The following is a 27,534-nucleotide window of genomic DNA, read 5'->3' as shown; positions in this document are numbered from 1 at the left end:
AAAGACTTTTCTTTTGTAACTGCAACAACTAAAAAGGCAGCTAAGGTGGATCAAATCAAATTGAACGACCATTTAAGAATGTGTTAATATCGCAATGGTTTTAGTTAACTATGCAAAAAATAAAGAAACTTGAAACTTGATTCTACCCATGAGTTCGCAGAGAGGCGAAGGTGTAGGTTCAAGCAGAAACAAGTGCACTAGGATCAATGCCAGCTGGATGAATGGATACAACTGTAAGCAAGTGCTGGTTTTGAGTCTCCACAGTGCGGGTCTAGTCAGGCTGTGGACGATAAGCAAACCAGCAGCATGTCAAATCTTCAGATGCCCAGGGCTTTGGAGAATAGAGTTAATGATCTTAGAGGGTAGCTCTGTAAAGAGGATGAGTAAAATGCTATAAGCTCACCGTACACCTGTATGTCCTGCATGGGTTGTGTTTCATCGTAAAAGGGCAGACACGGGGGGCCAAATGACGCACTCACCCATCTGAAACCAGGAGTACTCAATACTGGGTGAAATCTGCTGGTGTGACAGCTAGGGTCATGTCAGCATGAAGGAAAGAGGCAATGAGAACGGGCGAGGGGGCACCAAACTCCTATGAACACCTGCAATGCCCCAGCACTATTCTTATTTAAAAGGGCCCCCTGCACTTGGGTGTCTATGGCAAATCTAAGGGGCAGGGTAGTTTGCGGCCTACTCACGATCCAAGAATTGTCTTGCCCGGCCCTTTGCTCTGACTGCGTCTGAATTAGCGCAGGGGCCACTGCAGCCGCACTCCTCATCCCCGAGAACTAAAAGAAATCAAGTTGCTGTAGTTTACCTTAATCCTCCCAACCCCATTAGCAGGAATTACTCCCAGGCAAACCGGCCCTGGCAAAGTGCTCAGCCGGCCCCCTGGGGGTGCGACCGAGCTCTTTGCAGGGGCTGGTTTTCGGCCGATTTTGTTACAGGGCCGCTTTTGCAGCTATGCTGCAAAACCGGCCCTGTAACAAAAACGGCCCCCTGGGCCCAAAACAGGCCCCCACCCTTGCGGCGCACCGGGGGATTGCCCGGTGCCCGCAACGGCCAGTCCGGGCCTGCAGGGCAGGTAGCAAGTATCAGGCGGTGCTGCTGCTTCTAGGGAGCAGCGGCTCAAGGCCGCTCGCATCCGGGTCAGGCAGTCTCCCACTGTGCGGCCCCACTCCTTGTTCGCCTGATACTTCCTCAACTAACCCCTGAAGGGCCCTACCACTGGCAGGCATTGAGCAAAGTCAACACACATCCATCATCTTAGGACCCTCACAACTGCCACCTGCCTTGCAGTTCCTGTATTTACAAGGCCAGCTTCCAACCCTGTCACAACCTTTGCCCGATTACCCTTCAGTGACATGCCCTGGAGAACAGGCCTGACAAGTAGTTTGGAGGAAGTGCAGAAGACAGTGCAAGCCACAGCTAACTGGGCAGGTATTTCAAAATATTGTAGCCAAATCTGAAAATGTGGAATTGGACGACAGAGCGATAATTGCTGGAGTGTTGTGACTCTCACCAGAGATGACAAGGCCATGCAGACTGCAAGGGTGCAAGGGGTAAGAAGTGCAGAAAGATGAGGAAAAATGTACTCTGACATTTCTGCTCCAGTTATGAAGAAAAATGTCAATGTAAAACAGATCCAAGTAGGCTTTGGGGGCGTTTTTTGCAGGCCAGCAAAGAAGCGACTGAGGATTTCACTACTTCACTGAGACTGTGTTGTGTTTTTTTTTTTAGCAAGTGGATGAACAATCAAAAACAATCAGAGTTAAATAATTTGGCAATATGGACACGTAAAGAGAGGTGGGTGCCATGAACAAGAGCACTGTGATTTTAGTGGCATTGTAGTAGCGTTAAAGTTGCTATACGTTCTAAACAGCATGCATGATTGGATCTATTTGTTTTTTCTGCCAATGTATTGTTCTTCGAAGCTACTGTTGGCTTCATTGATACAGTTCATCAGTTTTCCTCTTGTTACCGCCACCATGTACTCTTATCCCAAGCTCGTCTTCTCCTATTCCACCATCTTCCCCTATTTTTTATGTTATCCATAACCTCAGTCTTAGTATTCACAGGACTCCATGAACACCCCTTCACGTTCTTTTCCTATTTGAAACTTGTTCTGGTTTTGCACTTACGTACTTCGTTTCATATTGCTACTTTTTTAATGTTAGGTGCTATTCCCTATTGGTTGGTATGAACTCCACTCTACTCAACTTCTGTTTTTTTGTTTAAAAGATTTACACTAAATAATTGTTTTCAAAACATACTATGACAGACATAAGCTTGCATCTACTGAGGCACAAATGTATTCTCAACTTGCATACCTGATATCTGTGGGGAGCGTAAATGTCTTACTGTAGGTCCAATTGTCCAAAGAAATCCACCTATAGGCCATATCGTTAAATCGGTAATAAGGATCCTATAAAAATAAGAAAAAAACCAGAACCCTTTTAGAGCCTGTTCACAACCCTCCAATGAGGGCGTTAGAATAAACAGAAACTTTGTTACTGGGTAAAGCAACATCCAATCAGACCGATTCAGGATAATGCAAATAGCACACTGCCTATACAATTCTGTTCAGTTTTTTTAAAAGTGTGAGCAAAGTATAGCTGTAACGGGTGCATTTAAAACATATTTTTGAACGCACCAGAGCTTTCCTATCTTTTAGGTCAAGATTAACTCACAAAGCAAGATGTTGTAGCATGTAATGTCTGTTGTCGCTATAGTATCTGGAGGGCAGACCACAGCAGGAGTCACCCTGAAACCTTTTGATTATCCCGAACAATCCCTATTACCTAAATCTTATTAAACAATCAATCAGGTCTTTCTTTCACCTCACAGTACAAATGGAGCAGAGAACATTAGAACGTTAGAACAGAAATACTTCCTCAGATGAAAGAAATTGAAACACAACTTAAAATTGACCTCTGTAAATTCTGTGTGTCGCAGTTATCAGTTTTTGGGCAACATAAAGGTGTAAATTGTATCTTAAGGGAGGGACACTTCCACTTGATGTCAAAACTTTCTATATTTAAAAATAGTTCTGCACATGTGGACATTCAATGACATTTTCGTCACGCTGCTTTCATCATCGCTGTGTACTAATCTATAGAAAGGTTGGACATTCACACATAAATAAAATACTAAGAAGATTTTCTTTTACAATCAAAACAGAAACTAGGGTTTGTAAAACCGTAATATATTCTCTTATTATTTTTGAATCATTCCATGATTTTGAAAATAATTTTTAAAAAGAAGAGGGAAACTTTTTACATTTCTCAAAGCTTGTGGACAATCCATTCTGCATGAAGTACCCAGGACAGTGGAAAAAATGTTCTGGTATGGTAAACACTTGCGCCGAAGAAGACAGATAACGTTTGCAGTAGGAAAATATACTCTGGGACTAATGAAAAGTTCAGAAACGGTTCCACTAATATTAAAGCTGTCCTGCCCAGAAGTGTTGGTGTTTCCCAAGTTAAAATATATCAGCCCTTCTGAGTAGTGGTGGTACTAAACACTGCTGGTATAGCAGCCTCCTGAGAAGTGCCTGTACTGTTCATTATAAGCAGACAGCAATCCTGCCATTTTGAGCTGGTACTTTCCCACTAAAGGCTTAGCTGCACAGCTAAGAAGTACAACATTGTCCAATGACAGGGTAGCAGCCTAACAGAGAAATTATGGCACTGTCCATTACAAGCAAAGCAGTCCTAATAGGAGCTGCAAGTAATGTCCAAATTAATTAAAGCAGCACAATTGAGGTATACGGCTCTTGCTCCACTAAAGGTGTAAGAGCCCTGGTGCTAATTTCTGGTGTAGCAGCCCTAATAAACATTCCCAGTACTATTTCACTAAATAGAAAAGTGTACATGAGAAGTACTGTCCATTATAAGTATAACATTCTTGCAGAAGAGTGTTGGTATTGTCCCACAAATAGACAGCGGACCCACTAAAATCTGCTGCCACTGTCGAAAGAAAACCTGCAAAGCCTGCTGGGAGATGCTGGCTGTGTCCCACTAAAATAATATTGGCCCTGCTGAGAAATGTTGGTTTTGTCCACTTTAAGCATAGATGTCCTGCTTCTTACAAAAGCCTTAGCAGGACTTATATGCTTACGAGTCTAGCGCCACACTGGGGGGACTGGAACTTTTCTACTATGAGTACTTCAGTCTTGCTGAGAAGTACTGGTACAACCCACCACTTACATAGCAACCCTGCTGAGAAGTGCTGGTATTTTCTATGAACGGTATATGGCAGCCATGCTGAAAAGTGCTGATTTCTACAAGTAGAGCAGTCCCACAGAGAAGTACGGTTACCATTGATATAACTATAGCCCTTACAAGAGGTGTCTGTAAAGTAACCTTAAATGCATGTCTGCCGCAATGAGAAGCAGCAGTATGCACAAATGTGACTTGTAGTACTGAAATATCTGTAACATGCAAGTATGATTTCAAGAAAGTGCAGGGCACGACTGCATATAAGTAATCCCTAAATATCTGGTTGCTGCAGAGAAGTAGTGGCACTGTCCCATTAGAAGTATAGGAGTTCTACTGAGAAGATCCGATATGGGTCACTACTGATATAGTAGCTCTGCTGCGAAGCGCTGGCACCCTTACAAATACAGCAGCCCTACTGAGAAGCGCTGGCATTGTCCATTTAAAAACAACCCTTGAAACAATTGTTGGCAATGTATCATTGAAACCATTGCGGTTATGTTGAAATGTGGCAGTATCGCCTAATGAAATGTGTTTTCAGCGGCTGCTGCTGCCAATCCGAAGTGGGGGGGGGGGTGTTGGGGTGGGGGAGGGGGGCAGCACAAGGAAAAATATAGTAATTAACGAAATGTACACTTACCTTTTGCTGCCATCCACAGCCTCGGTGATATTCTGCTTCCGCACCTCACTGCTCCTCTGCTTCTGGCACTGCAATCCCCATGAGCACAGGCTCCCATACTCCCCACGCAATCCCAACGCTGCTCTCTTGCTATGAACCAGCATGAGAGAAGCGCAGGGATTGGGCAGAGCAGGCATGTTTCATGCTCCATCAGGGACTGGGAGTCTGTAATCCTGAGAACTGCTAATATCTCCAAGGAACAGCCTTGAGATATCCAAGTGGGCAAGTCAGTTTGCCCGTCAAACGCCATCTTGGCATCTAAAGAAAGTATCACTGCCGCCTCCGACAGGGATTGGGCTTGCGCTATCAACCCCATGGACCCGCCTGAGATTAAGGGCCGTGCTTCTATGGGGCATGAATCCCGATTGGTCCGGGTGGATCAACAGCTGCAGGTGGGATATCAGTCTGGTAGCCAGTAGCTTCGCTAGAATTTTTGCCTCCACGTTGAGAAGTGATATGGGGCGATATGAAGAGCATTCCGACGGTGGCTTGCCCGGCTTCGGTATTGCAACAATCGTCGCAGTACGTTGGTCCAGCGGGAGTTCCCCCTTCGCCAGGCTCTCTACATACATTGCCAACAGGGGCTTACTAAGGGTATCCGACATGATTTTATACCATTCGACGGGTATCCCGTTGGGTCCCAGAGCCTTCCCGGAATGAATCGCCTGGATTGCGCTTTGGATTTCGTCTCCCGTCAGATCCGCCTCTAGTTCTTGAACAGCCTCCGGCGCGCCGCCTGTGCTGTGACTTCCTGTTCCGGAGCATATACTTCCTGGAAATGTCGCGCCAGGGTGTGCAGTATATCCTCTGGGTGTGACTGCAGCTGTCTCTCTCGTGTATACAGGTGCGGTATGCCTCTAATACCCCCTCCCCGTTTGTCCAGCCACGCCAGCATTTTCCCGGCCTTATCACCAATATCATAGATCCTATGCGCTGTGTTAGCTATGCTGTCCACGACCCGCGACTTGAGGCGGTCCTGATATCGCTGTTGGCGCAGCATCAGTGTGTGTGTAGATTCTGTCGTGGGGTCAGCCATATGTGCCGTGTTTGCCTCTCGGAGTGCTAATTCCAGCTCTGAGAGTTCTTGCTGATACGCCTGCTTGTGACCTGATATCGATGCTATCGCTTGCCCCCGTAGGACCGCCTTGTACGCCTCCCACAAGACCGAGGGCGAAGACACCGATGCTGTGTTTTCTGCAAAGTAATATTTGGTCGCAGACTTAAGGTCTTTTCTGATCCCGGGGATCGTCAAATAATTGGGATATACGGGGTAAACTCTCACACGTTTCTTTTCCTTAGTGGTGAGGGATAACAACACAGGAGAGTGGTCAGAGATTCCTCTTGGTAGTATGTCTATGCTATCTATGTTCCTCATCCCATCCCCCAAGAGTAGAAAATAGTCAATGCGAGACAGACTATTATGTACCGGAGAGTGATATGTGTATTGCTTCGCTGTGAGGTGGATACGGCGCCAGGCATCTGTCATTCCCAGTGCCTCCATGAAGCCCGGGAAGGCCGAGGAGCCCTGCGTTCGTGTCCTAACAGGAAGCGTGTCTAATGCTGCATCTGCAATGGCATTGAAGTCCCCTCCTATGATCGTGTCCCCCATCGGGAGATTCAAAAGAAACTCTCCTAGTGCAGGCAACGCTATGGAGTGGAGTGCTGGAGGAATATATACGGACACTACATTTAGGGGCTTCCCCTCCCACTGTCCATGAACCGCCGCAAAGCGGCCTTGTTCGTCCACCTTGTGCTGCAAAACAATAAAAGGGGAGGTTGTTTTTACCAGTATACCCGTCCCCCGTGAACCCGCAGTGAACTCTGCGTGTATCGCCATTTTATAGCCCCGTCTATCGAGTGCTTTGCATGCTGTCCCCGTGAGATGGGTCTCCTGCAGTAATACTAGCGCGGGGCCCTAGCGTTTGATCGCCTGCATGACCAATCCCCTCTTTATTTTGTCCCCCAGTCCCCTAACATTCCATGTAAGTATTCAAAGGGGGGTACTGCCACGGAATGCGATATGTCCTCAGTGGGTGCCGTGTGTGTCTGTTGAGCCATCTTGTGGTTCCAGGAGCGTTTCTAGTTGTCGTTGTGATTGCGGTGCCATATGTGGGCTTTCACCCATAGATCTGCAGGTGCAGGTCGTGACATGGTGCGCCATAGTGTGTGTATCTTGGACCAATATCAACCAAACTAAAACTAAAATTTGAAATCTCCCCCCTCCCTGCCTCCCTGCTCCACGGACATAACACCGCCCGCTTCCCCAACTTCGCAGAGTGCTTAACCCCAACCCAAACCACCTTACTTGCTTGTGGGGGTAGAGAGTCTCTCAACGGCAGCGGCTCTGCCCACCTTACTCAGCTTCACCCAGTCCTGTGTCCCATGGTCCATTCCCCGGCATCTGAAATGTTCTCTTGGACATCGTAGATGAACAGAATGTCACGACTCCTGTGAAATCCCATCACCTTCCGATCCCACTTCGGATGTCCTGTCCTGATTTGTTGGGTCTTCTGTCCGAGCGTCTGTGTGGGATCCATTACGCTGGTTTCGATGTCCCCTGTTGGAACGGCAGGGCACCTCCACTTGTCTCCATCTGTTTAGCCAGTCTTGCGCTATTTCAGGCGTGTCAAAGAACCAGGTCTTCCCGTCGGCCACCACTCGCACTTTTGCCGGAAACAACATTGAATACGGTAGTTTCTTCGCCCTCAGAGCCTTCTTGACCTCAAGGAAAGTTTTTCGGCGCCGGGCCACCTCTGCTGTGTAGTCCGGGAAGAAAGCCAGTGTTGAGTTCTGGAGTTTGATGGGGGGGGCGACACTCGTGCTGTGTGCAGTATGACATCCCTGTCTCTGAAGTTAAATAGCCGGGCTAGGACCGGTCGCGGTGCAGCACCCGGCTTCGGTGTTCCGCCGGGTACTCTATGTGCCCTTTCCACCGAAAAAAACTGCGACAGACCCTTGGGTTGCAGTTTATTTTTAATGAGGTCTTCCACGTAAAGGTCCATCGCCCTTTCCCCTTCAGTTTCCGGAATACCCAGGATTCGTACATTGTTTCTTCGAGAACGCCCTTCCTGGTCGTCCAGCTTCGCTTGCAGTTGTTTGGTCACAGCCTCCATGCGTTCCATTGCTATCTGCAGTCCCGACGTGTCTTCTACGAGCGATTTTGTGACCACTTCCACCTGCGCTACTCTCTCCGACATTTTATGGAGGTCTGCACGCAGTAGGTTGACATCAGTGGAAATGGAACCCACCGTGGTCTGCACGCTGGAAAGAGTCTTCATGATGTCCTCCAGCGTTACTTTTTCCCCCCCATCCGTCTCTTGACTCTTACCCGTGGAGGTGCGCCCCTCTGCATGCGTCTGATTGTGTTTCTCGAAGGCGTACTTGTCTAACTTGGCCTGTGCCAACATGTTTTTGGGCCCTCTGCCCGCCATGACTCCAGATGGTCCTCGGTTGCGGCGTGGGGTATTTGGCCCGGCAGCGTCTGCGTCAGTGAGTATACCGTCGGCTTCGTGGCGAGTGACTCCGTGTGAGACAGGGTCTTATGCGGGGACGGCGCTCCTGTAGACGTTAACTGTGATCAAACCTGGCGACCCTGGAGTTGTTGCTGCCTGCTGTTGTCAAGAGTTGCATGCAGCCTTAGCTCACAATCAAGGTCTCCTTCTATCATCCAGGCGTGCTTGGAGGGCAAACAGTCACACCCACTCGGGCGCTGATCACTCTGTTACTCAGGGAGTGTCTGCGCTGCCGTGCACCACCTCTCAGGCACTGCCCCCGGGTTTCACTGTGCTGCGATTATCTGTATCCCTGCTTGATATGGAGGGGCAGTTATGACGCCAACTGTCTGGTCAGCGCCAAATTCTCCATTGTTATGTGTAAAGCATATGTCATGAGAACCTGAAATTTAATGGGCGTAGACGAAATTTAAATAAGGAGACTGAGAAAGTTCAAATTTTAGGTGGTGTGATGACCTGTGCTTTTCTCTTGTCCAATCGAAATTGGGGATCCTTACACTTGCAACATTGGGGGGTGGTACACTGACCTGGAAAATAGTATAACTAGCCTAGGTTTAGCTAGAGAAATTGTCCGACTTGTCCGAATAGCTGACCTGTCACTGACCCAACGCACTCAATAGGTGATTTAGAGCAGAGGGCTGCGGAGCACTCTGTCAGACAGACTCGCTGACCCAATTGGGGTTCTGGGAAGGTGAAGTGCTGGCGGAGCACTTTGTCCGTATATGCTGTAACCCAGTCGGGGTTTTGACTGATTCCTTGCAGAGAGGGAGTAGCGTAGGCGTTGCAACTGAACTGCGGGTGCTGGTCTTAACCTTTGGTGGTCCTGTCCTGATCCAAATCTGGTCTACCCTGTCCTGATATCCATACTGCACCTGCTGGCCTACTGGCAACTGCATTCCTTGGGGTTTCTTCTGTTCTTTCAACTGACCCGTGGCCAGGGTTGGTTTTCACACCATTCTAGGTAAATATAAATCTGTGTGGGTAATTGTCATTAAAATTTGCGACCTTTTCTTTACCCTTCCTAAAGTGCAAAAGCTTTGATTGCATATGTTCCCTTTCTTTCCCTTGCTTTGTGACAAAGTATTAAGTCGTGAATTTTGACTTTATTAGCATGTTCCAATTTTTCCCTTCCTTAGAACCGGTGATTAAATACTGTCTTTGAATAAATAGATGATCCCATTCTTTACCCTCCCTTTAAGGAAAACTAAAGTGTTTATCCTGAATTATTAGCGTGTCCCTTTCTCTTCCCTTCCCTATAGTTACCTGAGAAAAACAGTTTTGTCATTACCATTTGTGTTCCCTCTTCTTACCCACCCTTTTGTAAGCAAATAAACTGTGACTCATAGCATGTGCCTTATATTTCCCGTCCTTTAGAAAATATCATTGCAAGTCTGATTCCTATAAGTTCATGTTCAAAATGTTCCCTGTTCATACCTTACCTTTAGAATTCTAAATGGTTGGCATAAAATATATTTTGCATAGTTATACGCTTTTCATGATTCTGATTATTGATTGCTTGCTTGCTGTAAACCTTTGGTTGATGACTTTTGAAGAAGATTAGATAAAGATTTAAAACTTCCCTGAGTCTGTGGTTATTATAGGAGTGTAAAGGTTATTGTTTTTTTTTTGTTTTTTTTTGGTGGTCAACCGTTTATTACAAGCTTTCACAATGCACACAGCTACATCGCCTACAACCCTGGGGCCGGCAGCATCAAGGAAGGGCAATAAGTGGGAGTGAGATGTACGGACACAGCCACAATACCGACAACCCGGGGGTCAGGTGGCGTTCAGTAGCGGAACATCAAGCATATAGTGCGCACATCGGAAGGCAGAATGAAGCAATCTGGACGGTTGGACCTTTTTTTCGTCAGGAATGCATGCAAGACACTTGAGTTTGAGTTTTAAATTACTTGTAAAGCGCTCATACACCGGCAGTTTCTAGGCGCTACAGCTAACAAGATCCAGGGCAAAAAGACAGGGGAGACTGGCTGGGGGTTTAGTCAAAAGACTTTGTGAACAGGTGGGCCTTGAGGTGTTTGCGAAATTGCGGATACAGGGTGATAGATCGCAGATCCAGGGGAAGGGAGTTCCAGAGGGTCGGGGCAAGGGTAGCAAATTTCGAGCCTCCCCACTTCTTTGTCCGATAGCGTGGGATAGTGAGGAGGGACTGGGAAGACGAGCGGAGTTCCCTAGTGGGAACATAGGGGATGATCTCCGAAGAGATGAATGCTGGAGCCAAGTCCAGTCGGGCCAAGAAGGTGATGCAGGCGAGATTGAATTGGATCCGGGCTCGCACAGGGAGCCAGTGTAGGGATTTCAAAAGGGGGGAGGAGCGGTGGAATTTAGGAAGATTGAAAACCAGGCGGGCCGCCTGGTTTTGTATCTGCTGCAAGCGCCGTAAGCTATATGCAGGGATGCCTGCATATAAGGCGTTGCCGTAGTCCAGGCGGGACACCACCATGGCTAAGGTGATGAGTTTGAGGGCTGAGAAGGTGAAGAAGCGGGACACCCTGCGTATAGTGCGCAGTGAAAGGAAAGAGGAAGATACCACAGAACTGACTTGGGAGTGAAGGGTGAGTTGAGAGTTGAGTTTTATGCCGAGGGTTTTGACAGAGGTAGAGGGTTCAGGAGAGGGACCAAGAGAGGGGGGCCAGAAGAGAGGGGACCAGGGGCTGGATGAACCACCCGTCAACACCAGCTCGGTCTTGTCAGGGTTGAGTTTAAGGTGGTTGTGGTTCATCCAGTCCCGGATGTGGAGCATAACAGATTGAAAATTAAGGACAGAAGAGGGGGAAGAGGAAAGGTTAAAGACCAGCTGGAGGTCATCCGCATAATTAAATACGGCGACCTCCATTTGTTGAAGAGAAAAGATAAGAGGGGCGACATAGAGGTTAAACAAGAGGGGGGAGAGGGAGGAGCCTTGGGGAACCCCGCACTGAACTTTCCGGACGTCCGCTGTAAAGTCGCCCAGGCGGACGGCCTGGGTGCGGTCACTCAGGAAGGAGGAAAGCCAGACCAGGGCAGTCCCCCCGATCCCGGCCGCCCTGACACGGGAAAGCAAGATGGTATGATCCACCGTGTCAAAGGCGGCTGAGAGATCGAGGAGCACTAGGGCCTGGCGCTGGTTGGTATCCATACCCTCCCTGAGGTTGTCCAAGACCGAGATGACAACGGACTCCGTGGAGTGTGCGGGGCGGAAACCGGCCTGGCGAGGAGCGAGAGCTCCATAAGTCTCTACAAAGGAGCTCAGAGCGCAGGTGACATGGCGCTCGAGCACCTTTGCTAGAAAAGGTAGGAGGGAGATGGGGCGGAAATTGGCAGGGACAGAGGGGTCTGCCCCAGGTTTTTTTAGAATCGGCACAATAACCGCAGACTTCAAGGGGGATGGGACCACACCTTGAGCCAGAGAACTGTTGAGAAGGTGAAGGGGGGGGTCCGGGCAGGTAACAAAGATATGACGAAGAATGTGAGCAGGACAGGGATCAAGTGGAGAGCCAGATTTTACCAAGGGTACCAAGGAAGACAAAGCTTCCTTGGATATGGGGGGGAGGGCAGTGATTTGTCCCTTGGGAGGGGGGCATTGAGGGTCAACAAAGGAGGGAGAAGGGGGCGGGATATTAGCTTTGATAGTAGCAATTTTATGAATGAAGTAGTTGTTGAGGGAGTGGCAGAGTTCCTCGGAGGGGGCGGGCTTCAGAGTTGTTCTGTCCGAGAGCGCCAGGTTATGGACAATCGTGAAAATCTCCTTAGGCTGGTTTTCAGCAGCAAGGATTTTGGAGGAGAAGTAGGCGGTTTTAGCCTCCAAGATGTCTTTTTTGTACTGGGTCAGGATGTTGGTATATTCCAGTCTTAGAGTGGGGCAGTACTTTCTCCTCCACGCCCGCTCTGCGCGACGTACGGTAAGTTTGGTGGCCTTAAGCTCTGCATTGAACCACCGGTTGGCATCCTTGTCACGCTTAGAGGTAATGCGTTTGAGCGGGGCAACTGAGTCACTGCCGGCGGAGAGCCACTGATCTATGGCCTTGACCTGGGAAAGGGTAGAGAGGCCCTGCAGGGAAGGGAGGGAGGTGATAAGAAGGGAAGAAAGGTCTTCCGGATTGACACGGCCCCATGCTCGAACCCAGATATTTTTAGGGCGAGGTGACTTGGTTGGGGGGTGAATGGGTAGGGAAAATGAGATAAGGTGGTGATCGGACCAGGTGCAAGGCGAGATAGAAAGGGATTCCACGGGGCAATTTAGAGACCAGATCTGGTCAAGCGTGTGACCCTTAATGTGGGTAGGGGAGTGGACATGGGGGGTGAAGTTGAGGGATTGGAGGGTTTCAGAAAATTCCTTTGAGGACGGACATTCAGCTGGGTCGGAGGGCCAAAAGTTGAAGTCCCCTAGGAGTAGAATAGAGGAATTATTAACTGTAATGGTAGCCAGGACTTCCAAGAAGTCAGAGAGAAACTGTAAGGGAGATTGAGGGGGACGGTAAGTGAGAAAACAGGTCAGGGGAGGAGTGATGGAGGTAGTGCGAATAACCAGGTATTCGGTGGTCGCGATATCAGGCAGGGACAGAATTTGAAAAGGAAGATCGGTGCGTGCGATGACCGCTACGCCGCCCCCCGCTCTGCCAGAAGAGCGATCAGCCCGAAGGGCATAGTAAGAGGCCGGTAGGGTGGCTAGCAGGGCGGGGAGGGAGTCGTCGCCGAACCAGGTCTCCGTTAGGAAAAGAAGATCAGGGGCTTGAAGATCCAGCAGGACCGAGAGTTTGTGCGCATGGGCGACTGCTGACCGGGTGTTGAGATAAAAGACCGTGAGGGATTTAGGGGTTGTGGGAAGGGTGATGCTACTGGGCGAGAGCGAAAGATCAACTGTAGGAGGGGAAATGTAAGAGGGAGCGGCAGGAGAGAGACCAAGAGAGAAGATGCGGGAACAAGTGGAGGCTGCAATGGGCCAGGGTCCCTGAAGGTTGTAGAGTTGGTCAGGGGTATAGCTGGTGAGAGGGGCAGAGTGACGCGCCCCTAGCCCCGGACAGACGCGGACGGGCGCAGACGGGCTTGCCTTAGGCGCGCCTTCGGCGCGCAAACGGCGCTCCCGCTGCGCTTCCTGTGCATGCACATTTGTATGACGGTAGGGGGCGTGGCCTGTAGGGGGCGTGGCCTGTGGGGGGCGTTGTCAGCGCGCACGCCTGTGCTGATGGCGGCCGCTCGAGAAGTGCCAAGCGCGAACAGAGGTCAAATAGTGGCGCTTCCAAGCACACAAGAAAAGTAGGTGACACCACACAATGTTACAATTTTAAAAACAGTTGTTGTATCTTTAAAAGCAATTTCGAGCAAAGCCCTCGTACCTCCAGCTCCCGGCTATTCGCCTCAGGACTGGGAAAGCTATCAACCAAGCGCTAGTAGATCAGCGCTTATGTAGGAAGGATGAAAAAGGGGGCGTGGTCTGTAGGGGGCGTGGCCTGTGGGGGGCGTTGTCAGCGCGCACGCCTGTGCTGATGGCGGCCGCTCGAGAAGTGCCAAGCGCGAACAGAGGTCAAATAGTGGCGCTTCCAAGCACACAAGAAAAGTAGGTGACACCACACAATGTTACAATTTTAAAAACAGTTGTTGTATCTTTAAAAGCAATTTCGAGCAAAGCCCTCGTACCTCCAGCTCCCGGCTATTCGCCTCAGGACTGGGAAAGCTATCAATTGGATGTATACTTTTCTCCCAAAAGAAAAACCAAATACACAATAAGGGAATAATTACAACATGACATAACGATTCAGAAGGTGACACAGTCAGTCATCGCCAGTAGAGGTATCATTCACCGTTCCAATATAGTCGAGACATGGCCAGCATAGAAACGGGGACCATCATCAATGGTGTATGCCAACCGTGGCCACTCAGGGCCGCACATTCAGTCGGCAGCGCAAACACACTAGCTAACTGGGTATTCCAGTCGTAGCAAGATGCCCACCCAGAGAGAGGAGGGGCAGTAAGAAAAAGGGGGTGGGGGAAGAGGGGTGGACAACCCCTGTGTACTTCAGCCAGAGTTCAGTGGAGGCCAAGCCCCCCCCCCTCAGCCGATGCCCTCAGGGACCCTCGATGGGGCTGGTGTAGCCTGGGAACCCTCAATGGTGGTCGCTATGTATGCGCGGTAGGGGCCCCAGATGTCAACCGGTCGTGACGCAGAGGGGACCATCTCCGAGTATTCAGTGCTGTTTAGGTTGCAGTGTGCAATGCTCCGGAGCCAGGCGCTATGTAGGGGGGGGCGTCGGTCGCACCAACGTAGTGCAATCTCCAGTTTGGCCAGCAAGAAGCCTAGCGCCGCTAGTTTGCGCACTGTTTTTGGAAAGTCCGCAACATAACCCAGAAGGGCTATTTCCGGTACATGGGTCAGTGGCAAACCGAGCATGGTGCCAAGTGTCACGTGCACTCGGGACCAATAGTCATGTATTTTGGGACATGTCCAGGAGAGGTGTGCGAAGTCAGCGAATTGGTCGCCGCATTTGGGACAGTAGTGTGAGCGCGATGGATCTATTCTGTGGAGTCTCGCGGGTGTAAAGTATAGCCTGCGCAGAAATTTAAAGTGCAAAAGCTTGTGCTTGCTGTTAAGTGAAACAGTTTTGGTCGCCCTGCAGCACCATTGCCACTGGTCGTCTGAGATGGGGTACCCAAGGTCAGCTTCCCAGGCAGCCCTCACCGCCTGGTCTCGAGAGGGAAGGAGATCACAGCACATCCGGTACAACTTGGAGACCAGGTGTGCACTCGAGGGGTGTTGGATGATGAGAGTGAGAGGTGTCATCTCCTCGGGGGGGAGGGGAAACGACGGGAAGGACGCGCGCAGTAAAGAGCGCAGTCTAGTTAGGACAAACGAGTCCATGAATGTCCTATCAGTAAACCTGGGGTCCTCAGTCAGGGTGAACGCGTGCCCCTCCGGGAATAGATCCCCGATCGAGGCAATGTGGAATTTGGCGAATGTGTTACGCACCACTACCTCCCCAGTTATCGGAAGCCAAGTGGCGTTAGGAAGTGGAAGCGCCGGAGAGTACAGATGTGGGAGGTCGACCAAACGCCTCAGCCTCCCCCATGCCCAGCACGTGGTGGACACCGTTTGGATGTCCTTTGGGTCTCTAGGGAAGCCCGACGGTAGCGTCGTAGACAGGGAGCCAGGCAACACCAAGTCGGCTTCAGGTTTCTGATAAGGTATCCTGGCGTCAGGGTGGAACCATGGGTAAGCGTATGCACACTGCGCCACAAGGAAGTAGAGGTAAAAGTCAGGGACGCCCAGCCCGCCTCTCTCATATGGGAGAGTCAGTACCCGCCAGGACACTCGGGGGGTCTTGTTTCCCCATACCAGCGACAGGAGCAAAGAGCGAAGCTGCGTGAAGAAAACCTTGGTGAGGGGTATGGGTATATTGTTGAACAGATACAGAAACCGGGGTAAAACTATAATTTTGATGATAGCGACACGGCCAGCCATGGATAACGGGAGCCTGGTCCATTGTTCAATCTGTCTCTCCAAGGCTGCCACAGCAGTGCCGTAGTTCAATCTGAGGATGGCCTCCGTCTCCATGTGAATATGGATGCCAAGGTACTTTACAGAGTCATGGCACGACGTAAGAGGGAAGGAGCAGGGCCATTCGACAGTGCAGGGCGTCAGCGGAAAAATAACCGATTTGTGCCAGTTAATGCGAAGGCCAGAGAATTTCCCAAAGCGGGTGATTTCCAGAAGGAGCGGCTCCAGGTTGGATTGTGGTTGCCTAACGTAGAGGATGGTATCATCCGCATATAGCGAGACCAATAGCGGACCCGTGCGGAACTGGAGGCCGCGGTGAAGATGCAACTCCTGGAAGTGTCGGACCAAAGGGTCCATTGCAAGAATGTATAATAGAGGGGATAATGGGCAGCCCTGCCTCGTGCCGCGGCCCAGTCTGAACTGGGCAGTGAGGGTGCCGTTAAGGCGGAGTCGGGCGACTGGTAGAGTATACAGTAATTCCACTGTATTGACCAGGCACTCCGGAATGCCCATGCGGCGCATCACCGACATCAGAAAAGGCCAATCTAAGGAGTCAAAAGCCTTCTCGGCGTCTAATAATATCGCAGCTGCTGGTGTATCGGGATCCACCCGGTGTAGAACCGAGAACAGTGTGCGGAGGTTGAGGGATGTGGAGCGGTGAGGGATAAAGCCCGACTGGGCCGGCGAGATTATGGTGTCCATCAGAAGTGAAAGTCGCATGGCTAGAACTTTTGCAAGGATTTTATAGTCAAGGTTAAGGATGGACAGTGGGCGGTACGAGGAACAGAGGGTGGGGTCTTTGCCTGGCTTCGGCAACAATACAGTAACTGCCTCCCTCAATGTGGGGGGGAGGCAGCCCGTTTCCAGCGCTTCTGCATACATTTCCACCAGGTGGGGGACCAGTTGTTCCTTGTAAACCTTATAAAAATCTGCGGTAAACCCATCCAGCCCCGGCGCGGATGAGCTTTTCATAGAGTCTATGGCCTCCTCAACACTGTCCGCTGTTATGGGGTGTGCCAGAAAGTCAATCATCTACCTGTCTAAGAACACCATAGCAATCTCATTCAAGTAATCCCCCCTCTCCGCGTCGTCGTCCATCAGGGTGGAAGTGTAGAGGTCGGTGTAGTATGATAGGAAGGTGTTGCAAATTTCAGAAGTGGTGTGAACCATGTCACCCGCCTGCCCCCTAAGTTCAGTGATGTAGGAATTGGAGCGGGAGGGGCGGAGAAGGTGGGCAAGCAGTTTGCCGGGTCTATCCCCCTCCCCGTACTGCCTGGCAGCGTACGATCTCTCCATGAAAGAAAGTTCCCTATCGGCCTCCTCCCCGAACTCCACCATAAGTTGCAAGCGTCTGGCCTCCCTGTCCTCCGTGTGCTGGTGAAGTTGCTCCAAGTCTAGTGCCGCAATGTCGCGCTCTAAGCGTGAAAGGGAGGCCCGCACCTCCCGAAGTAGTCCAGTGTGTCTAGCGATGCATACCCCCCTGATGGTCGCCTTGAACCCCTCCCAAAGTACCGCATGCGTGTCCACCGTGCCCTCGTTTAGCTCAAAGTAATCCACTATAGCCTCCCTGATTCCTTCAGTGAACACTGGATCTTGTAAGGCCTTTCCTGGAAAGCGCCAAACCCTCTCGTAACCCCCTTCCCGCGGGACCCGGAGTTTAAGTACAACTGGAGAATGGTCGGATAAGGTGCGCGGAAGTGTTAACAGGTCAGTTACCCACCCTACCAGTTCTGGGGATACTAGCCAGTAATCAATCCTGGTCCAGGTGTCATGAAATGCTGAGTAGTGGGAATAGGTCAGAGTGGTAGTGTGCAGTAGCGCTTCAATGTCGACCAAGGAGAAGTGGGTGCAGATATCCCGCAGTACGGGGCGGGCGAGTGGTCGGGAGTCTGGGGTAGTCGCAGTGCTATCTCTCGGGGGGTCCAATAGGAGGTTAAAATCCCCACCCATTAGAATCAGGCCCGGGTCAGAAGCCAATAAGTGCACCAGGATATCTCTGAAAAAGGCGGGGGTGTCAATGTTAGGACCATATATCCCAATGAGAGTGACCTTGTGGCCCAGTAGGGTGCCAGTGATGATGACGTATCTGCCTTCCGTATTGAGGACTGTGTGGTGCGGCCGAAATGGGAGCCGCTTGTGGATGCAGATCGCCACCCCTCTAGAGTACCTGTTGTAATTGGCAAAAAAGCGATGCGCGCCCCAACCCCTCGCCACCCCGGACACCGAACCTGCTGACAAATGTGTCTCTTGTAGGAAGACAATATCGATCTTGTGTCTGGATATGTAATTAAAGACCTGTTTGCATTTTCTGACGTTGTTCAAACCTCTAACATTCCAAGACATGAGGGACAAGTCCGATGGGCCTTGATGCAGTCCTAAGGCAGGCATGGCGATATCACAGAGTTAAATGGATCGCAGCATGACTCGATAAGGATCAAAACAGAAACTGTAAGGACTGTCAAACACCTTCGTTCAGAAAAATAACAGACAAAAAAAAAACCCAATCCCACCCTCCGCCCAGCCTCCAACAACACCCCGAGAGGACCACCCCACCCCGCACAAAGGAAGAACATAACAGCATGAAGAGCAAGAAAATGAACGGAGGATGAACCCCCGGAATGTAGAAGAAATCAAACCAAACTCAGTTAAATCGGCGATCGCCAGGGGGGGCAGCGACGCCTCGACATCCGGGCAGCCAGGACACTTTTGTGGAGTGGATAGATCAAGAAGGCACCGGTAGCGATGCCAGTGGATCACCATGGAAGTGCGGTAGCCAAAGTGAGCAAAACAGGCGTTAGCCCTGCCCAGCGTCTGTGAACAGATCTATACTTTGTTGAGAGTCACTCTGCGCCGGTGATTGCGCCCTTGAGGTGTCCGAGTGCTGTGAGCCTCCAGATTTGTAGGTGCGACAAAACTCCTGAACTTCCGTCGGTGAGTCAAAGATGCGAGCCCTGCCGGCCACTTCCACCCTGAGGCGAGCAGGGTAAAGCATGCCGTATTTCAGGCCCAGATTGCGCAGTGTAGCCTTCACCCCAGTGTAGCTCCTCCTCGCTTCCTGGACCATGGCGGTGAAGTCAGGGTAGAACGACAGAGAGTCACCTTGCCATCTGACCTCGCCCTTGTCACGGGCGGCCCGCAGGGCCGCATCTCGATCCCTAAAGTTCATTAGCCTGGCAATGATTGGGCGAGGTGGAAGGCCCGGCTGTGGTCTCGGGCCCAGTGAGCGGTGTGCCCTCTCCACCACAAATCCCTGAGCAAACTGGTCTCTCCCAAACAGTTCAATAAGGAGTTTTTCCACGAATATGTCCATACGGCCAGTCTGAGTCGATTCCGCCACGCCCAGAATGCGAAGGTAGTTGCGCCGTCCGCGCGCTTCTAAATCCTCGTTCTTAATGGCAACTTCCTTCAGGATTTTCTCGACTCTTTCAAGGCGTTTCAGTGTCTTCGAGCCAGAATCCTCTATGTCGGAAATGCGAGCCTCTGCGACGTCAAGGCGGCGGTCATGTGCCTGCACTTTAGAGCCCATATCTGCAAGTTTTTGCTCCACCGCGTCAAAGCGATTGTCCAGTGCCTTGAATCCAGCCCTCATTTCGGACATCATGGTTGCGACCATCGTGGCGGCGCTGTCCAGTTGGGTAGGGGGGATCGGTTCCGTGGCGCCAGAGGCTCCGTCGCCGCCCAGTAGTGGAGTCTTGTCAAAACTAAGTTTACGTTGGTTGGTGTCTCTTTTCCCCATGGCGGCCGCAATGGAGTACTCCGCGTGGGCCCAGTGGAGGGAGAGGCAGGACACAGACGTGAAGATCCGGGTCGATAGTGAGCAGTCTAACGCACCGCTCCCGTGGGTTCTGGACTGGTGGATCGTCGGCCACACTCGTGTTGCGGAGGCAGCGTGGAGGTGATGGGTCAGGGCCGGTAGTGTGGCAGCCAAGTAGCCAGGGTCAGCAGGGTGGCAACCGGCCTGGTGTAGATCCCCCAGGCCTGTTTGGATGGCTATTTGGCCTCTAGCAGCAAGTCCTCAGAGCGCCCACCGGGCTATGGGCAGGATCACTGGGCAAGAGGGCGGCCCAGGGCGTGATAAACGCCTATAAGAGACTTTTCTGCGCCTCTCCAGCGCAAGCATCGGGTGAGGGGAGAGCTTAGCAGAGGGGACCAGGCGGGGCCGCTCAGGCCCGAGGTAGACCCGCACCCAGAGCACCCACCCCCGTCCAGGAGACCCCTTCAGGCGCCGGCGCCGGTCCCGCCCCACAGTCCCCGCCCCGGGCAGCCGTCACGCGAGCCCCCGGCTCCCGCACACGCACTAGGCCGCAGGCCGTGCACGGCGCAGAACCCGGAGCCCACGCAGGTGGACCCTCGGGCAGGCGACCGCGGGAGGCAGCAACAGGCCTTCGGCCCCCACAGCGGACCCCCAGATCGCGGGCGCAGTGTCTCAGTGCGGCACCTACCCGAGCTCCGGGCGCAGTGAGAGCGGCCGCCGATGGGGTGGCGGCCCGCTCCTCCGTCAGTAATGGTCCCTGCTAGCACCTTACACAGGAAGGTTTTGCCTACATATAAGGTAGTTAAAGATATCCACAGCAATGTAAAGGTTACTCCCGTTTATTTGAATTCTGATGAAATCTGTAACAGGATTGAAACCATAATAAAATTGCGCTTATAACCACTGCAGGACCGCCTCAATAGTATAGAGGCTAATGTGACCAAACTGCTTAATTGTAGCAATGTTAGATCCATCACTAGGCATTATCGGCTTTACTTCAAACTTCGAGCAACTCCAGATATACTGGTAATGTGGGAAATGGTGTTAGCCCTACACAATCATTTGCTTTCTACGGCACAGACACATGGCTTTGTCTTCTGTGGCTTCGAGTGGCCAACCATTACGTACCCATGTTTATGTGTCCAATTTTTCTTCCTATTTCTTCTGCTCTTGGGTCTGCATCAGCCTAGAATGCTCGGGTATTAACCATGGGATTCCTGGTAGGTAAATCCAGGTATTGAATCTTCCCCTGCAGTGGGTCCATATATTTTAATCTTGGCCAATGTACACAGGCGTAAAATTGTCCAGACTGAGTCTACTGGCCAGCTGATACTAAAAGTTCTCCACTGGCTAAATAAGCATACAGACTTTAATCTCTCTCGAAGAGCTCAAATCCTCATGGCTTGAAGGATTGACTGTGTGGGGCCATCACCAAAGGCAATGTCTCATGACTGCTTAGTTGTCAACTTTAAAGAGCCAAGTATTGTCTTAAGTCTTTTAACTCGATCAAAGTGCCTTCTCCCAGGGTCTTCCCAGATATCTTTTTTGCCTTTGGGGTTCTTTCATAAGCCTTGTATTTTTAGCTCCCTCAACCCAGTTTCAAGGCCCCTGATGGGGCGTAATGCAGTGTATTGGACGGATAGTTTCTCTGGAGTAACTCTACGTAATACATTTGCACCACTGGAAGGGATGGAGGGCTATGACTGACTGGGCTATGCTCCCGAGGCAGAGCTTTATAGCAACAAAGTGGGGGGGAGGGGGCGGGGGGATGAGTAGATTTCTGAGGCTTTGGATATTACTACTGTAGCCTCCCCTAGTGGGTGTTGCATGAATAATGCATCGCAGCTTGCCCTCCCCGCTACTTCCATGTTCACTGATGAGATAATCCAGGCAACTCGGGGAAGCCAGATAACAAGTTATTGGCAGAGAGTAGGAAGGCCAGTACAAGGAGCCCTGTTCCCTTCCCTGTTCCTTTCAAACGTTCACTGGGGGAGTCGGAGCCTGTTGAAACTGTTAATTGTAACAATGCTTACATTAACTTGCCCATAGTTAACCCTGACTCTCTTAAGATCGCATCATGGAATATAGCAGGTCTCAGGAAAAAGTTGGGAGTGTTGGACTGGCTAGAGATAGTGGCAAAACATTATATAATTTGCTTACAAAAAACTTTGGAGGTTGAGCCAAGTTACACAGATGTGTATAGTATGTATCATACTCCGGCTCCAATGCTGGCAGGGCCAAGCTTGGATAACTTACCTTTCTTGTAAATACCTACCCTGGGGATGTGATTAACTATTACAATAACTGTTTTAATGGGAACGGCTCAAAGGAGGAGAATGCCTTAAATTCATTCATCCAGATGATATGCAACAATCATCATGAACCCATAAGGTAGCTGTGGTAAGGGGACTTTAAAGCCCATCATTGTCTTAAAGTTCACAAAACCAGTCTGTGATCTGATAGATAATAATAAGGAGGCTCTGGTGCATTTTAGACATGATGAATATTGTAATGCCCTAAATAATGTGGGGGTCAAGTTCAACCTTGTGATGGTAAATGATGGTAAATGAGCTGCCGAACTATGAAGCCGGTCTTGTCCCTACTTTAATGGGTATCGATCTTGTATCTACAATAAATCAGTGGGTTAGTAAAGTGCTGCTACTCACCCGAAAGGGTCTCAATGAGCTGAGGAAGGGGGGCGCAGCTCCTGGAAATTCGCAGTGATTCATCGAAGAGCCAGGTCATGAACTTGGAGAGTGTGCGTCTGTCGGAAGGGAAGAGGGTGGGTGTTCCATGCCTTGGCCGCGAGGAAGGAGAAGAAGCGACCTGTTCTGATCTTTTTTATGTGAGGTACAGTCACAAGAGCGAGCTGGGCTGAGCGGAGGGATCTTTGGGGTGCGTGGAACGAGAGGCGGCAATTCATGTAGGCGGGTCGGGTGTTGTGGAGGGCTTTGTGTGCATGGGTGAGAAGCTTGAAGGTGATTCTCTTCTCAACGGGGAGCCAGTGCAGTGCCCCAAGGTGTTGGCTTATGTGGCAGTGGCGTGGTAGGTTGAAGACTAGTCTGGCGGCTGTGTTCTGGAAGTTCTGAATTTTCTGAAGTTTACGGGTGGGGTTCTATTGATGCCAGCGTAGAGGGCGTTGCCGTGGTCCAGTCTGCTGCTGATGAGGGCATGGGTAACGGTTTTCTAGTGTTCGAGGGGAAGTCTCTCGGTGGAGGCAGAGAGTGTGGTAGCAGGAAGAGGTGACAGCGTTGATCTGGCGGTCCGTTTTGAGTTTGGAGTCTAGGATGATACAGAGGTTGCGTGCGTTTCCCGTGGGGGATGGGGGTTTCGGGGGTGGGGGGCACCAGGTGTCATTGCAGGTGTCGGGGTGTGGACCCATGATGAGTACTTCAGTTTTGTTCGTGTTGAGTTGTAGGCAGCAGTTCTTCATCCACCTGGCGACTGCTTCCATTCCTTCTTGAAAGTTGTTTGGAGATGTTGGGTTCATTGGATAGGGAGAGGGTGAGTTGGGTGTCGTCTGTGTATGATACAATGTTGTGTCCATGTGACCTGATGATGAATGCGAGCTGGCCATGTAGATGTTGGACAGGATGAGGCTGATAGAGGGTCCTTGGGGGACTCCGCCGGTCATTGGTGTGGGTTCCGAGAGGAAAGGAGGGAGTCAGACCCGCTGAGCGGGCAGTATACGAGAAGACATGAGAGACAAGGATAAAGCAGCTCAAGGAGGATGTGTGGGGGCCCTCCAGATAGCTAGCTTACAGAACGACAGTACAGACTTTTGGAGAGGGGTAAATGCTGCTTATTTCATGGAAGCTAAAGATCCCTCAACGAATGTCCATATTCATGAAGTAAAATGAGTTGAACATTTCTCTGCCATTTATTCAAATAAGTCACTGACAGTTTTTGAAGTGGAGTTACAAGGTCTCCTAAATCCTCAAGTGTTTGAATTAGAAGAAGAGGTGCAAAGGGCAATGCCGGAAAGCAGCAAAGAAAATGCTCCTGGTCCAGATGGGGTTTCTGTTGATGTTTATTTAGACTACCAGGTTTGTGGGGGTCCTCTGATTATGAATGTTTCTAATGCCATTGTGAGGATAGGTCCACCTCCTTTTTTAAAAAGCTCAGTCAAAGTCCCAATTTATAAAAAATGGGAGAAATCAATGCCCAAGATTTATAGGCCAATATTCCTCATTGACGCTGCAGTTAAAATTATGGGGCACAGACTGAGAATTGTGCCTACTCCAAAAATATCTTGGCAGACACTCAATTTGGATTTAAGAAATGGTTAGGTACTATTGACCAGTGTCTGAATATGAGCATGCTAATAGACAAGTATTCTGTCACTAAGAAAGGATCCATCTTTCTTGCATTCATGGACTTAACTGCAGCATTCGACTGTGTCTCACATTCCAAACTTTGGTCAATTATGTCCACGATGGGCTTAGAGGAGGGCATTATTAATTTCATAAGACAGCTGTATGTAGAGGAGAATGCATGTGTATGTAACAAAAGAAATGATGACTGTTCAGAATCCTTTAAGATAAATGGCGAGTGAAGCAACAGTGTGTCCTTGCCCCCCTCATATTTTCCCCCTATAGGAACAGAGTGGATTCTGCATTATTAGTGAGAGCTAAGGATATCCCCTACATAGTAACACATCCCCTTTCAATGCTCCTTTATGTGGATGATGCAGTCTTACTGGCAAGAACTGGGAGAGCGCTGCAAGAGTTAATTGCTAATTTGATTGCTTTCATACTAGAGTTGGACCTACACATTAACAAAAGTAAAAACTGAAACCTTCACTATGATATATGGGATGAGGCCCAAAAAAAGTCAGGTGCACATTAGTAACAAGACTAGGGTGATTGAAGCAGCTTCTTTCTCATATATGGGTTTCCTCTTTGATACTAAATATCTCTGCAAACCAATGGTATCTAATAGGACAGCCATGTTGGAAAACACAATTTTGAGGTTACATAGCTTTTGTAAAAAGACATAGGGCCAGATGTAGGAGCCCTAATACCGGTCGGAAACGGCCGATTTCGGCCGTTTCCAACCGGTATTAGGGTTTTCAGATGTAGGGGGCTTAAAATTACAGAATCGGTATGTTTACCGATTCGGTAAAATTACCAAATCGGTAAATATACCGATTCTGTAATTACAAATGTAGGTGGCACACTTTACAGTGCCACAGGCCCTTAAGAGTCGGTATTTTACCACACAATCCTATTGTGTGGAAAAAATACCGAATTCAGGTGTGCATGCCATCTGGGCATGCACACCTGTGCAATGTGACACACAGACATGCCCTTAGGGCATGTATGTGTGTTACATGGCACACATGCCTGTACTTGAGGTGCTAGAGGGTGTCAAAGTGACACCCCCTGCACCCTTGCAGGATTCGGTATTTACCGATTCTGTAAATACAGAATCGCTATTTCCCATTGATTCCTATGGGCTTCAAAGCCCATAGGAATCAATGGGAAATACCGATTCTGTATTTACAGAATCGGTAAATACCGAATTTTACAGATTCGGTAATTCAGATTTTAAAATTACCTACATCTGCCCCCTTCCCATTTACAGACTCTTAAATACCGAATCGGTAAAATTCGGTATTTAAGAGTCTGTAAATGGGAATTACCTACATCTAGCCCATAGATTCCAACCAATGAGAAAGCTTCTAACCATCTATGCAGCTAAATCTGTGCTGATAGATACATATGGTACAAAAGGGGGTGGTGATGGACGGAGCATCTGAATCAATCAAACACTCACACCCAGTCAAAAGATCTGGGTTTAATCCATCACCGTTCTTTAGCCCACTCTGCCACCCCAAGCTGTGGGGAGAAAAAGGATTGTAAGTGTTTAACAGTGAAAGACTGCAGATGAAAGTGGTGTGTAGTGGAGAAAAGTATACATTGAGACATTCCAAATACTACTACCCCTTCCGTTTACCTTAGTAAAGCTTAATTCATATAATCACATTTTTAGAATGTAAACATTGTCAATTACAAGTATCAAAACAAAATCCTTGTTACTCATGTATTTGATACTGTTTAAAAGCACCGGGGAATCCAATAAGTTTGGTATGCTTTGGGCATAGGTCCGTTGTGTGCCTGAATTCAATAACAGAAACCCAAATACTAGTCAAAAGGCACGCTGGGAGAAACAAAGGAGTTTCATTTACATGTTTTAAGACAAGGTCTCGGCCTGATCCAGCACATGCGCTGATCTCGGCCGAGACATTTAGAAGCCACTTTTGGAAGTGCTTCCAAAGCGGCGATCAGCTCACCCTCACGCGCACAAGCACGAGCGTGACATGCACAGCACCTTTTCCGTCGCGCGTGCGCACAACTCGCGTTTTTTTATTATAGATTATACTTGCGGCCAATGCTTGTCTAACCTGCCTCTATCTGCGTCTCTCGCTAAACTGTATAACCGCGCTCTGTCCAATTCAGTTGGCACTTTATCCTCCCTCTCAACTGTCTTGCCTCTTTCAGCTCTCACTTTTTCACCTACCCACCAACCCACTCTCTGAACAGACAGTTCAGTCTAACTTGTCTCTGCCTCTCTCCAACGCCTGTGTTCCCTTCTATCTGAGTTGTCTCTCTCATTGTTTCTATCACCTCGCAACTGTCTTCCCTGCACAATGCGGGCCGACCGACTTGTCCCCGCAGGGGACCCTCATAAGAGGGCGGCCCCCTTAGTGCAACAAGATGGCACGCGGGACAGCCCAGGGTTGTTGGTCGCCCCTTCCGTGAAGGCTCGTCACTTCCGGCCGGTTGGGGGGGTGGGGCGGAAGTATATAAGGCTCCCCCCTCCCTACTGACGGCATATTTGGCCACTTCACCTTTGATGTTTGGACGTGCCCAGGAATTCTATACTCGGTGAGTTTGTGATCCGTACCCCCCTCGTGCCCGCTCCCCCCCTTCTGGGGGTCGCAGCTGGACCGGGCGGCCTGCGTAGCAGCGGGCCGCTGAGGCATGCCTGCTGGCGTTCTTGCAGGGTCAATAGGGTATTTCGTGTAGTCCCGGTCCTGGGTAACCGCCAGGCACGGACTCGATTCTTGCACTTCGCGTAGCGGGGGGGCGGTCAATCTCCCCGGTGCCGGGTAACTTTTAGTGGAGGGCCGGGGGGAGGGGGGGCAGCTTTGATGGTCGGGATGCGCTGCTTACATCCATCTCGCAAGTGCGGGTGGTCTCCCCGCGGTGCTGGCCGGCATCTCGGGCCGCTGCCTCGCCGGGTGTTCATCAGGCACGACTGCCTTTGGGGATCACAAGTTGTCGCCCTCCCGCTCCTTGCTGGCCCTCCTTTGCCCTTGCGGCGTGCCCGGCTTTATTCCGTCCTCCCTCGGTGCCGGGGGGGGGGGGGAAGGGGCCGCCTTGTGCTGGGCTGCAGCGTGCGTGTTGGCTCCCCCACTCTCCTCCCCCCCCCCCCCTTTTTGCTGTCCCCGGCCTCGGGGCCTTGGCCGGGCGGGCACCCTTGGTCTCGACCGGTCGGGGCTGTGCCACGTGCGTGGGGGGCTCGGCCCGGGCATGGGGATTGGGATGGGGATGGGGGAACTGGGCCCACGTCTCTGTCACTTTTCCTCACCGGGCTTTTCGAGCCTCTGGGGCCTTGTCCTACGGCATCTCTCACAGGCGGGAGACCGGCGGGCCGGTTCGAATGGCTTCGGTCTGGCTTGGCTCTCTTGTGGGCTTGGCCTGGGTGAAATGGCGCCCACGCCAGCGGCCATCTTTCTCACCGGGGTCTTGTGTAGCCATAGGGAACGCATTGTTCCACGGCCGCCGGATTCTCTTTTCGATAAGCAGGATCATGACGCCAAGTCTCGGCGCAGTTGCGTCTGCATTCCATGTGGCGGCGTCCCTCCCAGGACACAG

General features: G+C 50.5%; 1 protein-coding gene across 1 annotated transcript in view; it reads right to left on the bottom strand.

Annotated features, from left to right (window-relative positions):
* MANBA (mannosidase beta) overlaps nucleotides 1–27,534 on the bottom strand; it is a 286,149-nt gene that overhangs the window by 227,950 nt on the left and 30,665 nt on the right. The window contains exon 2 of the mRNA XM_078676071.1: nucleotides 2,331–2,425. Coding sequence (XP_078532197.1) covers nucleotides 2,331–2,425 — 95 coding nt within the window. The remainder of the gene's footprint in view (nucleotides 1–2,330; nucleotides 2,426–27,534) is intronic.

Source organism: Lissotriton helveticus, chromosome 2_1 (genome assembly GCF_964261635.1).
Source record: "Lissotriton helveticus chromosome 2_1, aLisHel1.1, whole genome shotgun sequence".
Lineage (NCBI taxonomy): Eukaryota > Metazoa > Chordata > Amphibia > Caudata > Salamandridae > Lissotriton > Lissotriton helveticus.
Note: the sequence above shows the minus strand (reverse complement) of the source record. Positions and strands in the feature narration are given on the sequence as shown.